Source organism: Protopterus annectens, chromosome 9.part0 (genome assembly GCF_019279795.1).
Source record: "Protopterus annectens isolate FY-2018-M chromosome 9.part0, PAN1.0, whole genome shotgun sequence".
In the NCBI taxonomy this organism is placed as follows: domain Eukaryota; kingdom Metazoa; phylum Chordata; order Ceratodontiformes; family Protopteridae; genus Protopterus; species Protopterus annectens.
In genome coordinates this window covers 584,277,352-584,293,388 of record NC_056743.1, presented here as the reverse complement: position 1 = coordinate 584,293,388, position 16,037 = coordinate 584,277,352, and the positions used below count along the sequence as shown (strand labels likewise).

The window sequence follows — 16,037 nt, the reverse complement described above, 5'->3', positions numbered from 1 at the left end:
AATATCATGATGTGAGTTATGATATAAAGTGCCTGTTAACCTCCAAGTAAAAGTTGATTATGAAGTGGCCATCTACCCAAGTGACATCCAATCCTTAGGCATCCCACCAATAATAACTGGAATAATCACCAAAAGAGAGAGAGAGAAAGAGAGAGAGGGGGGCAGAAATGTAACCATTTTCAGAAGCTATTGAAAGAGGCCAAAGAGGCTATTGAGAGGCCAATGGGAATATTCAAATAGCTCAGAAGAGTTTCAGCTATATGGCTTCTGAATGCTCACTGACGTTTTTACTTTTTATTAAGTCTTTATTGTGGCATTCAGTGCTCGTCAGCACAGCAGAAAGGGGTAGTGTGGCTGTTGTCCTAAACACACTCAGCTGAGTGTTTCTTTGGCTCACCAGAGTGATTTTGATTTTTTTTGTCTATGATGTTTTTCTGCGTAAACTTTTTTAGTTTCAGTCTTTCAGTTTATTCTCAGAAGGTAAAGGCAGAACTGAACAATTTTCATGTCCAAACCTATTTGAGCATCTGCTGTTAATGCTCCCGGAATCCCTTGCTGAGGCAGTAAGGTACTGTACAGAACAGGGGAATGAGGCTGTCTTCAACCTGTGGAATGGGGAAAAAATCCTTACCCTTATAGCCAGAACAGCCATTACACAACTAGTAAGAGTCTTGATTCCCAAATATTTAGTGTGAAAAACCCAGTGCCAGCTCCACAGATTCATAGACAGGATAGCTCTGTATGACTGATGCTGCTATACAGATAGAGGGAAAGATATGTGCTTGATTGACTTTTTATATATTACGATATTGTCATACGTCAAGTGAAACCGATACCTTTGTTTCTTCAGCTTTTATCCTAGATCTCTTCTGTAAACTATGCTGCCCAGTGAGGATGACCCAGCAACAAAAATGTAATAACTAGTCTGAATAAATACATAAAGACTGACAGAAATAATCGGACCACTTGATCAGCTCCTACAGTGAATCTTCCAGCATCTGAGCAGCTAGATGAATATAGTTTACCTGTGACACAGGTAGGTACTATGGCCCTGTGTCAGACAGCTGCATTCAACACCTGCTTCAACCTGTGCTCCAGATTTGTGCAAAGTAGTGAACTGTTTCCATATATACTTATGAATTGATCAAATATGCCCTTTTGGCAGCTGGGTGAGTCTGCTGATCAAAGCTGACTTTTGCCTACATTGGAAGGATAACATAACTTACACATAAATGACTGTCAAAAATGAGGTACAGATGCTTCACAAAATATGAATTGCCACTAGCTGAAAAGGTATTGCAACCAGTTAAGCAGTTAATTTAGATAAATGGAGTTATTAAGAACAATCCATTCCAAATACATTGCTAGATTCTAAAGTACACAAAAGGACCCTCTTTTAATTTATAATCAGGGTTGAACACTATACCAGGACCTCTTTTTTGCTGCATAAGCATGTACATCTGGTATGAATTTGTGTATCTGTACATCTTTAGGCCACTGTGTCAGTGCTGTCTCTGTCATGGTCACATGATCATTCACTTGAAAGAAAAAAATAGGTGTCACATTTGGAAAGAAGAAGCCTTAGCTACATACACTTACTTATTTAGCACAAAAACTAGAGTAATAGTACAGAGTACATGCCCATGTAGCTCCGAGAAACACCTCTTCCTGGTCTTTCATGTGTCTCCGCTACAAGAAAAAACTACATTTTATAAGAAATATGCCACCTCAGTGATCTCTGGATTCCAAGTATAAGAGGAATCTTGAATTATCTTTCACTTCAAGCCAAAGACCAACAAACATACAGGCTAAAATGCATAGTAACTTCCTACAACTGTATGACCTGGGCATTTCTTCTGGTTGGGCTTATCTCCGACCATGTCCAAGTTGAGAACTCATCTTAGAAAAGACAAGTTCTATCTGTGGTAGTATAAAACTATTCAACCTATTAGTATACAATGTCATTTACAAAGCTAGAACAAACAGAAATATCCTATGTAGCCACTTAGATGAAGTTAACACTTGAACAGATAAAAAGTAGTTTCCTTACAATTACTCATTACTGTAATGTCCAGTAATAAATCAGATGCCTTTTACTCTAATGAAAAAAAAAAACACTACAGCTATCCTGACAGATTGTAATGTTGATTTCTGACTCCAAGGTCTTGTCTTTCGGGTTTTCCTGGTTAGGGGTCACCACAGCGGAACTCCAGTCCGCTAATGATTGGTAGTTGATTTTTACGTGCCGAGTTACCAGCCCTGACGCACAACCTTCAATGAAGGTACACCCATTCACGCATGTCTCCACGCAGAAGACGCTCTAGCTGAGAATCAAACCGGACAGCGTCGTACTATGAGATGACAACGCTACCGCAGCACCACCACTGTAAATTCAGAACTTCCATAAACAATGTGGGCATACAAGATAAAAAAAGTCTTCAAAAGATTTAGAAAGCATACCTGAATGATACCAGCAGAATGCATAGCACACATTGTAGCCACGAAAGCCAGACCAACAGTGGCTCCATCAAAATCAACATTTCTAAAAGGAACATAAGTAAGTAAATATTAATATTAGCTGTGTATCTGAGACAGCAACCACATTAAAATAACCAGTCATAATTCCTCACAAGTAAATCATGTACACTGAGCAACAGACAGAAGACATCCAATAATTAACTGAGGAAAAAATTTCCATCTGGTTTAAGGAAACTGACTAAGGACACTATAAGGTATTCTAGTTGGTGTGCAGTCCAGTTGTGGTAGGTACTGGGTGCCCATTGATGTTTTCAATGGCATAGATCTGCTACCAGCCCAGGCTTCAGTTCCTTCCCTGGTAGAGAACACAGGAATAGAACCTGCAAGCTTAACAAGTACGTAGTGCGTACAGCATGGTGAGTATGCTTCGATATCTGGAAAAAGATAAAACAATTAAGTGCTTCTATAGTGTGAGACATGATCTTAACAAATGTTAAGCACCCCCTGCTTCACAGTACAGAGGCACTGTCAGTCAGGCAGGGTGCAGCTGTGGAGCACATAGAATTCCTGTAATGGTGGGGTTGGGCTCCTACAGAGACAGTAGGCCACGCTTCCACACCTCAAAGCTGGCCCACTCCCGACCAGTTGACACTGGTCACGGCCAAATGAAATAAAAGTAGTGAAACTATCAGGCAGGTCCACTAAGGATTAAAAAAGTAAGGTGCAGTGGCAGTCACATTTGTAATACTACTGGTGATAGTGAAATGCTATATGGGGGTATTTGTAATCTTTAGTGTGCCTCATGCAAGAAAAAGAAAGTGTATTTAAAAAAGAAATTCTTCCTCAGTGAGGTGGCATAGACAGCTATTAGAACTGCTTTCTGGTTATTGTACAAGTACAAGAAATAATTACGTTAGTAGCTGAGCATTATCATTCTGTTTTCTCTTCAGTAGATCTGAACTGCGCCAGCTCATAAAACTGTCTAGCGTTGTCCCTGAATTAGAGCTCACTGTCATCTTGTCACCATTGTTCCAGATGTCGATGCCGATGAGTGCAACAAAGGAATTGATTTCTTTGTAAACCTGTTTTCATTTGACAAAACAGGAAATGGTTAGTTTTATTTAGTTCTGTGTCTACACAACGCATCTTAGCTGCACACCACTCAGTTAACACAGCCACTTTAATGGCCAGTAATATGGCCTATATTAAGAGTAACATAATTTTAAAGCCTCCAAATTAAGTAATCAGCTAATTCACTTAAAGATTAAGTGGAAAGGTTCTTTTACTATTTCTTTTCTGTTGAGGTGTCTATATTATGTATTTATTTTATGGTAAAAAAATAACTTTCCACTTGATTTTTAAGAAATTGGGCATGGTCCAGAATGGATCTTGAAGGTAATCAGTAGCACTAAGTAACTACAAAACAATGAAGCAGATAAACACTAATTATACTGAAAGCAAAGAAATCTGTAATACAGATACCACAACAATTATTTTGGGAAATAGTTTATTAATGCAGAAAGGCCTCTATCCAAGAGTAGGGCTATTCTGAGAGACAAGTATATGATATGCTAACAAATTGTAATTAATGACTAATTGCACAGTGATTCTGGTCTACATTTTCAAATGGATTTCTATAACTTTTGTCCATATTTGTTCATGTTATGGCTGAAAGTGGCCCACTTGGATTACCACATTTACCCTGTTAGTCTTTGTTGTAGCCATGTGTTGCGCAGATCCCTGTTCCAGTACCTAAGCTGAGGAACAAGGAAAAAAAAAAAGGCAAAAGTCCCATCCTCCAAGTAGAGGAGCAAAAAGTAAACTCCTCTTCTGTCTTCTCCTCTGAGTTGAGGAGAAAATAAAAAAAAAACTGCATTCTAGCACACATGGATCTCTGAAGCTCTTCAGTCTTGAGTGAATGCTGATTATAATAAAGTCACTAGATCTGCAGCTAAGCTACCATACAGATCTCACCACTGCACTGCACTGAGACAAATAAATGACTTGAACTCCCTCAAGCCTAAATCTCTCATGACTACTAGTAATCTGCAAAATTATTTATCACCCAGAAAAATGATCAACATTATTCAACCTTAGTCCCCTAACAGGACGTATTGATCTAATGGCAAAAATCTTATCTCTGTACCTAAATCCGGGTACCTAGCTGGTGATTCTCTGTATTCAAACTCAACAGCTAAAAACAGAATAACATTCCATGCCATCTAAGACAACTAGATAGCCAAATCGTATTCAAGAATGAACTTAAAAAACATCTGATAAATACCTGGCTCTGTACATACAGCCCACTTGGTTAACTTCATAAACAGTCACCCCTCACAGTCAGCTACCCTTGTCTCACTCTAGGCAAATCCAGCCTTCTCATTTCCTCTACTGTCCTTTTCCAGCTTTACCTAAACATAATATTCTGCAAGAAAAACCCAGCCAAGTTAGAATTTTCACTGTGTGATATTTTAAACCCCCTGTAGTGGAGGCTCATAAGATATATGCAGATGACCCCTTAAGGACATCAAGAGTTTCAGCTAGATGGCTTCTGAATGTCCATGATTTTTTTTGTTACTTTTGCCAAACCTCACTTGCTGTGGACATGCATGTTTCAGCCTTTTTATTGACTTCATCAGCACAGCATAAGTGGATAGTTTGGTTATGCTTCTGCTGATTAGGTCAATAAAAAGGCTGAAACATGCATGTCCATTGCTAGTGGGTTTCAGCTTTATTGGCATGAATGTAACCATAAAGACTTAAAAAATAAGAAAGTCATGGGTGTTTAGAAGAATTAAATACAACAAGGCCAATTACGGGGTCAAGATAGATTCTCAGGCTAAAGCCAACCACAAGGCCTTCTACAGTTATGTCCTGCAGTGTGCTGAAGTGGGGGTAAATGGTACCACCTTTACAGAGTAGCGTGACATAACAAATCTGCTGGCTGACAAATTTGGCTCTAAGCCCCCCCCCCCCACTCTCCCCCTGACTTCCCCCATGAAATCCCTACTAGCATAACCCCCAACTATTAGCAGGGAGCAGGTCATGGTGACACTCACAAAGGCCAAAAACACAGCCTCAAAGGACCCAGACAATAGCCCATGTTGCATCCTACATAGCTCAAAACATACCTTTTTGGATGAATTGAGACACTTTTCAACTATAGCCTGAACACAGGCTACATACCACATGAATGAAGGACTGCAATGGCTATCCCTCTTCACAAGGATGAACCATCAACTGACCCCAGAAACTACAAACCCATTAGTTTCACTAGTCTAATATGCAAAACCATAGAAGAAATTATCATGTAAATGATCAAAAAGACGTTGGCAACTTACAGAAACTGGACCCATCCAAGTATGGTTTTGCCAGTGGAAGGCCATACCTATGTAACTTGTTAGACTTCTTTGAGAGGAACACAAAGGCAATGGATGAGGGAAAAACAGTGAATACTGCCAACCTAGACGTGGCTGAGGCATTGGATACAACACCCCATTCAGGTACTGTTGACAAACTCACTGAAATTGGCAAAAATCCCTACATACCTCACAAGCTTGCCAGCTAGCTCACACGTAGGACCCAAGAAGTCAGGATTGGTGAAACCACCTCAACTAAGAGATTGATCACCAGTGGAGTAACTCAGGACTCAGTGCTGGGCATGCTTCTGTATGGTATCTACTTCTCGGTGGTCAAGGCTAAGGTGAAGGGCCTCTGGCTCACCAAATTTGCAGATGACTGCAAATTGGCAAAGCCACAGATTAAAACATAATTCCAAGAAGTGCATTATAGTACCTTTGGAGAAAATGTCCACCCATATTAATTATTCCATTGATAACATACATCCTAAGAGATGACCCAGTATTTAGGGATCTGGGAACATATGTAGGTCTGATGGACCTTTTGCCCATCCACAAAATGAATGGCACCACAAACACTGGGGTCAATAATTTAAACTTTGCTTGTGTCATAAACAGAGCATGCTGGTGAGACTAATGTGTATCTTAAAGGATCCCCACACTCAGGAATAGGCTCCCCATCCATGTGGAGTAAAGTCCATCCCTAACTCTATTTAGACATAACCTTGACCATTGTATGGGAAATCAGAAATTCACCCCTTGTCTGGCCTCCATGCCTCTGATAGAGAGAGGCCAATAGTAAATATGCCTGTCCAGTGCCAGAATTCGCCAAATTACACATGCACTCAGGTCTCTCAGCAACGAGTACTATTATAACTCTGTCATAGTTCATGTTGGTGTGAATGATCTGATATTTATCTCACTGGACTATATGAAGAAAGACATGGTCAAGCTCTCTGAGTATGTGTCCCAGACAGGTATGTCTCTAGCCTTGAGTAGCATACTACCCTCATCTAGAATGATGCCACAGCACAAGGAAAAAATGATTGATTTCAATAATTGGCTTAGTTTTTGGTGTCATTCCAAGGGGATCCAGCTCCTGTCTGCCTAGGAAGCCATGGTAGACAAACCTTGCTGCTTTGTCAGAGACATTTTTGTGCCTGACACCCCTAGGCTTTCAGCTATCTTGCCAAAGGCTCTTGCCTCCCCCATAGTGCCTTTTTTAGGCAAGGTCTTGAAAACAATATTACTGACATGAAATTAACCAATCAGAATAAAATAAGGGTCATGCTGGTAAATGCTAGGAGCTTAAACCAAAAGCTGCACTCTCTAGAAGCACTTCTATCACTAGAAGATGTAGATATCTATGCAGTCACAAAACCTGGTTTAAGGCCTCAGACAGTACACTGGCTCTGCAAGGCTACACCTTTAGACCACAAAAAGAACATGTGAAAACCAAAGGAGGTGGTGATTCAATCTATATTAGAGATACATTCACCTCAAGTCTAGTTAGACTGGACAACTCCGTGGAGTTATTCTAGGTCCAGGTTATGGTGGGTGAGACCCCTATTCAAGTCCAAGCCAGTTATAGATTCCTCTCCATGGGTCATGAGACCCACAAAGCCTACATACCCATACTGAAGACAATCCAAAATTTACCAAACACACTGCTTATGGGGGATTTTATCCCACCATCAACTGGGAAACCTACTCTAGCCCAAACTCGCTAGCATAAAAGTTCCTTGACTTTGTGAATTCAAATGCCCTGGAGCAAATTTTCCATACCCCAACAAGAGGAACAAACATTCTAGATCTGGTCCTCACCAACATGTCAAACAGCTGCATTGCTATACCACATTGGACCCCCATTAGTTAAAAATGACCACAAATCAGTCACCTTCAGACTGACACTAAAATCAGAACTCACAAAGGGTGAAATCAGACTAAAAAACTTCACCAAGGCAAACCATACCCTCCTAGGTGACGTTATAAATGCATCCCAAGCCCCACCACAAGCTGAAAGTGGTAACTACGCCAAAGCTTACACTAATGCCCTGTACAATCACTTGCATACGTGTATAAAATTGGTTTTACCAGATAGGATCAAAGCCAGAGCCCTAAGTAAAATCAAGCTGCCGTGGTGGACTTCCAGCATCAACAAACTCTACAATAAGTGCAAAAAGTCACTATCCAAGAAATCAAAGACAAGGACCCAAGCACCCTGCTCAGCCTTAAAAACAAATAAGATAACTTGTCAAATCATCCAAGAGCTCCTTTGAGAGAAACCTAGCAAGTACTGCCAAGGATAACCATAGGGCCTTTTACAGCTATGTAGATAACCTAAAGGGTAAGTCCCAAGCATATGCAGAACTGGTGGCCAATGGTATGACACACACTGACTCTGTAGAGATAGCGAACCTGCTAGAGGATAGATTTGGTGAAAATTTCACTTCCTTATCCCCTCCTAACTTAAAACAAATCCTCCCCCAAACTTCTAAAGAGCAGGTCCTCAAAGCCCTTTCCAAGGCAAAGAACAACACCTCTATGGGACCAGATGACATCCCAGGCTGTTTTCTAAACAGGCTAAAACATGAATTAGCATAACCACTAAGTACCCTTTTCAATCATAGCCTAACCACAGGGTTTGATCCTGCGGAGTGGAGAACAACTACAGTTATTCCCTTCCACAAAGGTGGCCTAGCAACAGATCTGGGGAATTACAGACCCATAAGCCTGACCAGCCTCATCTGTAAGGCCATGGAAGTTATCATTATGGACCTAATAAATAAAAACATAGGTGACCTCCAAACCCAAGACCCTACCCAATCTGGCTTCATGAAGGGCAGATCCTGCCTGTTAAATCTGGTGGATTTCTTTGAAAGTGTGACCAAGGCCATTGATGAGGGCAGATCTGTGCACACAGCATACATTGACTTGGCAAAGGCTTTCAATACAATCATACATATAGGCATTAACGATAAACTTAGCAAATTGAATGTAAACCCCTTTGTTGTAAGATGGGCTGCCAACTGGCTCACAAACCAGACACACACTATCAAAGTGGGTGACTCCACATTAACCAGCAGACCTGTTACCAGCGGGGTGCCACAGGGGTCATTGCTGGGTCCCCTACTGTTTGGTATATACTTTTCAGATGCTCAGGTCAAAACCTAAGAGTTGTGGCTCATCAAGTTTGTAGACAACTGCAAACTAGGTGCAATCATTGAATCCCCAAAGGATGTCAGTATACTCTAGGGTGGTCTCACACAGACACGGTCTCAAACTGAATGCAAAGAAATGCATCATAATTCCCTTTGGCACAAACAATGTCCCTTAACACTATCAAATCAATAACAATACCCTAAGTACCCATGAAGTGGTAAGGGACCTGGGATCACAGGTTGACTGACACCTTAACTTCGACCACCATGTGTCTAACATTGTAAGGAGAGCTTTCCACATAGCTCACTTGATTAGTAAAGGCATTGCCTCAAGAGAAAAAGAAGTTATAACCCTCCAATACTCTACACTCATCTGGCCCATAATTGAGTATAAATAGGGGTAGCCATGGGGTCACCAGTAGGCTCAAGCTTTGCAAATTTAGTCATGGCCTACTGGGAGACAAACTATATCTTTAATAGCCAATGGAATAGTATTATTTTTACATACAAAAGATTTTTAGACAATATTTTTATTATTTTAAAAGGTGAACAAGAACAAACAGACCAATTAGTTGATTTTTTTAATACAACTTCCTCATTCTTAAAGTTTACAAAAAACTACCAAGATAATACAATTAACTTTTTGGATGTGGAACTTAGTAAAAGTACAGAAGGCTACATAGCAAAAATTTATAGAAAGAGTACTCATTCGAATACTTTTCTTCACTACATAAGTGCTCATCCTAGCCACCAGAAAAAATCAGTAGTAAAAGGTCAACTTGTCAGGGCGGCTAGGATGGTCACCTTAGAAGAGGACTTTGACAAAGAATGTAATTCACTGTACCATAAATTTCACAGTAGAGGATATCCATCAGAATTTTTAGATGAAATATTTAAAGAAGTAATTGGTAAAAGAAAAACCGGAATATATAAAGCGATTCTATATGGGGGTTCTGGAAGTACAACCCACATAATAAATGAAATACTAACTGAGGGTACCCAATTAACTTCATTAGAGTCTCTAACACCTGAACAAGAAGTAAACGTAGATAAAACAGATAAAGTACAAAATTATACCATTGCATTTACTTTCACATATTGTCCAGAAGCCTTGGATATATGTAGGGCACTGAGAAAATATTGGTATTGGTTAACATTAGATAAAGACCTTGCAAAAGTTCTAAATTTTGGTCCCATAGTTACATATAGACGGGGCACAAATATGAAAAAATTATTAGAACAAAAATATAATGTAAAGAAAAACAACAGGGGTACCCACAAATGTGGGGCATGTAGGTATTGTTCCTATATTAATGAATCAGAAATGTTTGTAATCAGGAGAGACAAGTTCTTTGTCAATGGTTCATTTGATTGTAATTCCAAAGCTATCGTCTACCTTGCCCAATGCACACAATGTGCATCTTTTTATATTGGGAAAACGGATAGACGTTTAAGAGATAGAATTTATGAACATACAACAGCCATGGGGTCACCAGTAGGCTCAAGCTTTGCAAATTTAGTCATGGCCTACTGGGAGACAAACCATATCTTTAATAGCCAATGGAATAGTATTATTTTTACATACAAAAGATTTTTAGACGATATTTTTATTATTTTAAAAGGTGAACATACATATGCAATTAGAAAGAACAAAGAGGAAAGAACAAAGAGGAAAATGCTTTAGCTAGACATTGCAATTCGAATGCAAGTCATAGTTTTAAGTTTATGGTAATCAGTCAAATTCCAAACAAGGTAAACCAGTGTGACTACATAACTGATAACTTTTTGAAACTAGAATTGGAAAAACATGAATTGGCATGGCAACTACGTTTAGCAGCATATAGAGAACCAGGACTCAATGAACTTTGTTCTATTGCATGTGTACTAAAAATGAAAAATTTGTTGAGATGAATGGAATTTTACCTATTATTGTACATGGATATTCATCAAAAGTTTTAGGAAGACATATTTAAATACATATTTTTAAACAATTTTTAAACAATGTAACACAATATATTTATTTACTTTTGATAAATTTATATACATTTTTACTAATTATATAACAATAATATAAATTAATCATACATCTAATTGTTATTATTACTATCAATATTATTTTTGAATTTTATTGAACATCAGTTAATTTTTAAATTTCATATATATGTATTTATTATAGTTATTAATATTCATAATTTTTATGAATACTAATTAATTTGCAAACTTATTGAATCTAAAATTTATATATACATAATTTATTTAATATAATTATTATGAATATATATATAGATTTTAAAGGTATAAATATATATTCATTTATTTATATGTTACAATTTTTTGTATAACTTGTCCACTATAATAACTCATGAATTGTCAGTCATATTTTACTAGTTTAACTTTATTTTATTTTATTTTGTTTAGAAGCATCAAAGATTACTTTTTAATGGTTAAAAGTATACATAATAACTTTTTAAAAAAAGTTTAACTATTTAAAAGTATAAATACAGTGCTTCATAACACAATAATAATGTAATATAGAGGCTTAGAACATGTTTTAAATTCAGTACTATAAGCTATGTATTATTTAAAATACATTAAATGGGGTAGTATTTACTTTTTAAATAACAAATGATTTTTTTATTTATAATTTTTTAGTAATAAAACTTATTTTTTAATTAAAATATTTAATAAACATTTAAAGTTTTTACTTAAATCAGACCTTTATGTAGATTATTGGGTAACATTTAAACTAAATAGTGTCTAACATTGAGGTATACTTTTAAAAAAACAATTAAAAAAACAATTAATGGAAGTGTACTTAATTAGATCAAATTACGTGACTAACCAAGAGTATTTAAATCTTAACTGACCAACAAGTCAGCGTTTTGTCTGATGAAGTTCAGATACATATCTGAACGAAAAACGCGTGGTTGCGTTTAACAACATTTTGTCAGTGTGCTCTTGTGAACTGTAGAATATCCTGCTATTTTGGATTTTACTTCTTACTACCTTCACCGGACTGGGTTCGTGACTTGTGTTTAAAGTCTGCCTACATCAACGGCTTTGGGCGGACAGTTGGCCACACTGCATCTCAGTGATTCTCAGCCGTATTCTGCCACGGCAGTTATTTACCGCCTGCATTTTACTTTTGTACGGAAGCTACAACATTGCTACAGTGTGCCTATACCAACAGTTTTGGGCGGACTACTGGACAAATTTACAGATTATTTATACCAAGCCACACTTGGTTATAACAGTTGATCATTAATAGCGTTTCACTTCTTACTTCATCAAAAAAGCTACAACATCGCTACCAGGGCTGGCCATCTTGAGAGTTTCTTACGGAAGTGTATTGACGAAAAAACGGAAATTTTCCTATTACTTTTCAACTGCACTGGAACCCAGGTCTGGTTTTTATTTTACATTATTTCACGAACTTTAAATTGCCTGTGCCAATTAATAAGACATTATTCTTAAATACGGACAGTACGTGGATTGTATCCCATTTTGGGCTTTTACACTCTTTGGCAACTTTGTATATTTAATAAACCTCGTGTGTTGACACAAAGGTGATCCATCCTTATAAGTATAACAGTCAATATTTGTGCTTTTTCATCAGTTTTGTGAGTGTGCAGTTTTCTTCAAGAGAAAAAGAAGTTATAACCCTCCAATACTCTACACTCATCTGGCCCATAATTGAGTATAATGCTCCATTCGATGTTTACTGTACTAAGCATCTACAGCAATTAGAGAGACCTCAGAGGTTTTTAACAAAGAAGACCAAGGGGTTCCAGCACGTGCCTTACATGGACCAACTAAAATCCCTGTCACTATACTCTGCATGATATAGACTTCTTAGGGGAGACTTGTGCCTGGCCTACAGAGCAAGCCAAGACCCAAACCTAATGAACTTACTGGATATCCTTAAATCAAATGGGTCTAGGGCTACCTATTCCAGGGACTTAATTGTGGCCTTTGACTTCAATAGGAAATGCTGGAGGAACAGATTTATCTCTCAGTGACTGCCACGTCTTTGGAATAGGCTACCAATTAATTTGAAACAGAGCACCTCTATGACACTGTCCAAGAGACACATGGATGAGTGGATGGGGCACCATAGATTTTTACTGGGATAGCACCCACAACCCTCCTGGACATGGGCACTCATCACTAAATGCAGTCTTGGGTATTGACTAGTACCTCTATGGGTACATCATTATGGGTACATTGGGTTGAAAGGGCTAGGCTTAAAATAACCTCCAGGTTGATAGCCTAGTATTTCCTATGATCCTATGAACTAACATACCCCACAATAAACCTTTAACATACCCCTTCAAATAGATGTACATGTTACATGAGGACACAATTAGTTTGTGTTGCGTGGCTAGGCTTATAAAGGCAATGGTGGTTGATAGCCTAGTATATGGCTATGAACCTATATGGTGGGGCTATGCTTCCCCATGTCAGGGTAGCTGCATACTACCTGGTGTCCCCCTGGCTGTACCAGAATGCTATTTTTGTACAGATACATTAACTTATGTACAGGGGACAGACACCTGACTCCTGCTTGGGATGCAGCTATGCGGATCCATGCAAAATAGCGCGGGCTGTGTTTGTCTTTTCTTGGCAGTTTATTTTATACCTGTCATAGATCTCTGATTTCATCCTTTTTCTGCCACCACAAACAGAACAAGACATGAAACATGTTTTCTACCACAAGAGGCAGGAAAAACTAGTGGCTAAGAAGGTTAGTTCTACTGACTATTTCTAACCATGTTTTAAATATATCCAGTCCATTAGCAGAATAGTTTCACTTGTGGAAAACGTTGTACTTTGTCTCTTACCTGCAGATTCTGATGATAGATCTGCTCAGCAGGAAACTCAACCAAAGCCTACCCTGCTGAAATTGTACCTGGAGTGCACTGAACCTGTAGGTGACAGAAGAGGTCTCAAATTATAACCTATAGATGTCAGAGCACCATTCCCTGTGAAGATCTAGCTGCAACTGAAGCAGGTGGTGGAGTCTGCAATGGAGACAGAAATGGGTAGGTAAATGTTAAGAATGTAGAGCTTCCCACAACAAATTGCAGAATTATTCACCTAGCAAGCCCTGACCATCAGCCCACCAGAGGAGCACATGTTTCATTCCAGCAGCTGTCCTTATCCATTGATTGGTGATGGACCACGGTAATGTGTCTTTGGGCCATGGATGCAGATATCACAGTTTTGTTTATAGTCCATCCTATCCCAGCCTGGTATGAACCCACCCTCTTGTTTCTCACATCTTATCCTCTATATTTTGAGACCTTGCCTTTCACCATTTGTCTCCCCTTTGCTTCTTTTTGACCTTCACATGTCAACTGCATCCTAATATGTACACTTGTGCTGTTGTATGTGTGCCTGTCTGTCTAAACACACAGTAATATACCTCCTTCCTTCCCTGCTTTTCCTTTCACTCTCTGTTCTCCCTGTATAAAGAAAAAGGGAGCCTTATTCCAACAAAATAAGTTATGACCTTCCTTTACACTCCTACATGCTGACCGTCTGTATGTCCCTCTACATACTAATATCCATTGTTTTCTATATACCGTTTGAATTCCTTTTAATACATCTGACAGGTGTCCATGTATGTGGATCCCACAGCACTGGAGTTGGAAATACTGCATGGCTATATAGCTTTATGCATGCTTTTACTGTCCTGATGAAGTACATGATAGGATATGCAGCATAGTCTCTAGTTTATTGCATCCACCTGCAAATGTCACATTTGTAGTTATCACATGGATCACAGAAGGTGGTGAATGGACACTGTTGATTGCCTATTAGATGGGCTTCTGTGTACATACTTCAGTACACAAATGTATATATTTGTGTATTTGCTGCGCTGCTCATTTATGTACCTCAGGAGTGCAGCTACCTTCATGTAAGTACTGTCTCATTTTAGTGATGTAATTAGTATCTCTGCTGCCATCAAGTGCAGTCAAGCTGTAAACATATTGTGCAGGAGTGCAACACATCTGTATGAATACCATCCCTGGGTATTATGGGAACTGGAATGCTAGGGAAATAGAAGAATATGATTAGTTTGAAGACATTTCATTTTCTGCATGTTAACATGGAAAATAACAGTTATAAGATAGAGGGATAGATTCAATAACACCTACACTAAATGTGCACAGTGTACACTTAATGTAGGCTTTATTGAATTTGGCCCAGAATGTTACAGACTAGTAAGAGTTGATTTTAAGCAAAAGGTGAAGAAATGGTCAGGGAAACAATATCCTCAGCAACGTTCTTTCTATTAAGGGTCATTTAACAAAGATTCTGGTTACATTCTGAAGGTGTCAATGTTAATACAAGCAATGCTCATACTTCTGATTATAGTGTATTAATTCTAATAAATTAAGGTGAGGCACGAAGAAACTTTGAAGGTTAAGAAGGTAGGAATGAGGATGAAAAGCTGTGAAAGCATATAAAATATGACATATGTAATGACATGAATCTAGCTTTAACAGGAAAAAGAAGGAGCGTAGAGAAGAAATCTAACAATATATAATTAAAAGTTAGAAAACGTATGAAAAAAGTGTATGCATGTTAAAATGTAAAAAGATAGGAGGATCAAATTGGTAATATGAGCTATTATGAGGAAGCATAGCTTCGCTATGCGAAAGCGCTTATTTACTGCATTTTCATCTATTGTGTTTTAGTCTATTAAATATTTTGCAACATTTACAACGGAGACTGTTTTTTCGTGGTGACTCCTTTACGTTCTACATTTTGGTAATATGAGCTAATAAAGTCAATTTAAATGTATAAAAGCGTTTTTTCAAGGGACAGGGATCTTTCATTCTACGTCCATTAATAAATTTTCTGCCAGTATTTACTAAGTAAAATTATAAAAAAGCTTTGCTGACGATATAAGATCAAAACCAACACTGTAAAGTTGCATTTCATTTATCAAAAGTAGCTTTCTAAATTTAGTAATTCTGACACATTACAAAGTTATTATTTGTTTCATACCTATTAGCACATGCCGACATAT

At 38.1% G+C, this 16,037-nt stretch overlaps 1 protein-coding gene across 3 annotated transcripts in view; it reads right to left on the bottom strand.

The window, feature by feature from the left end:
- LOC122811344 (zinc metalloproteinase-disintegrin-like batroxstatin-2) overlaps positions 1-16,037 on the bottom strand; it is a 576,382-nt gene that overhangs the window by 296,181 nt on the left and 264,164 nt on the right. For all 3 annotated transcript variants that reach the window (XM_044083123.1, XM_044083121.1, XM_044083122.1), the window contains exons 9-10: positions 3,391-3,560; positions 2,461-2,542 (exon numbers count right to left, since the gene is read on the bottom strand). In XM_044083123.1, coding sequence (XP_043939058.1) covers positions 2,461-2,542; positions 3,391-3,560 — 252 coding nt within the window. The remainder of the gene's footprint in view (positions 1-2,460; positions 2,543-3,390; positions 3,561-16,037) is intronic.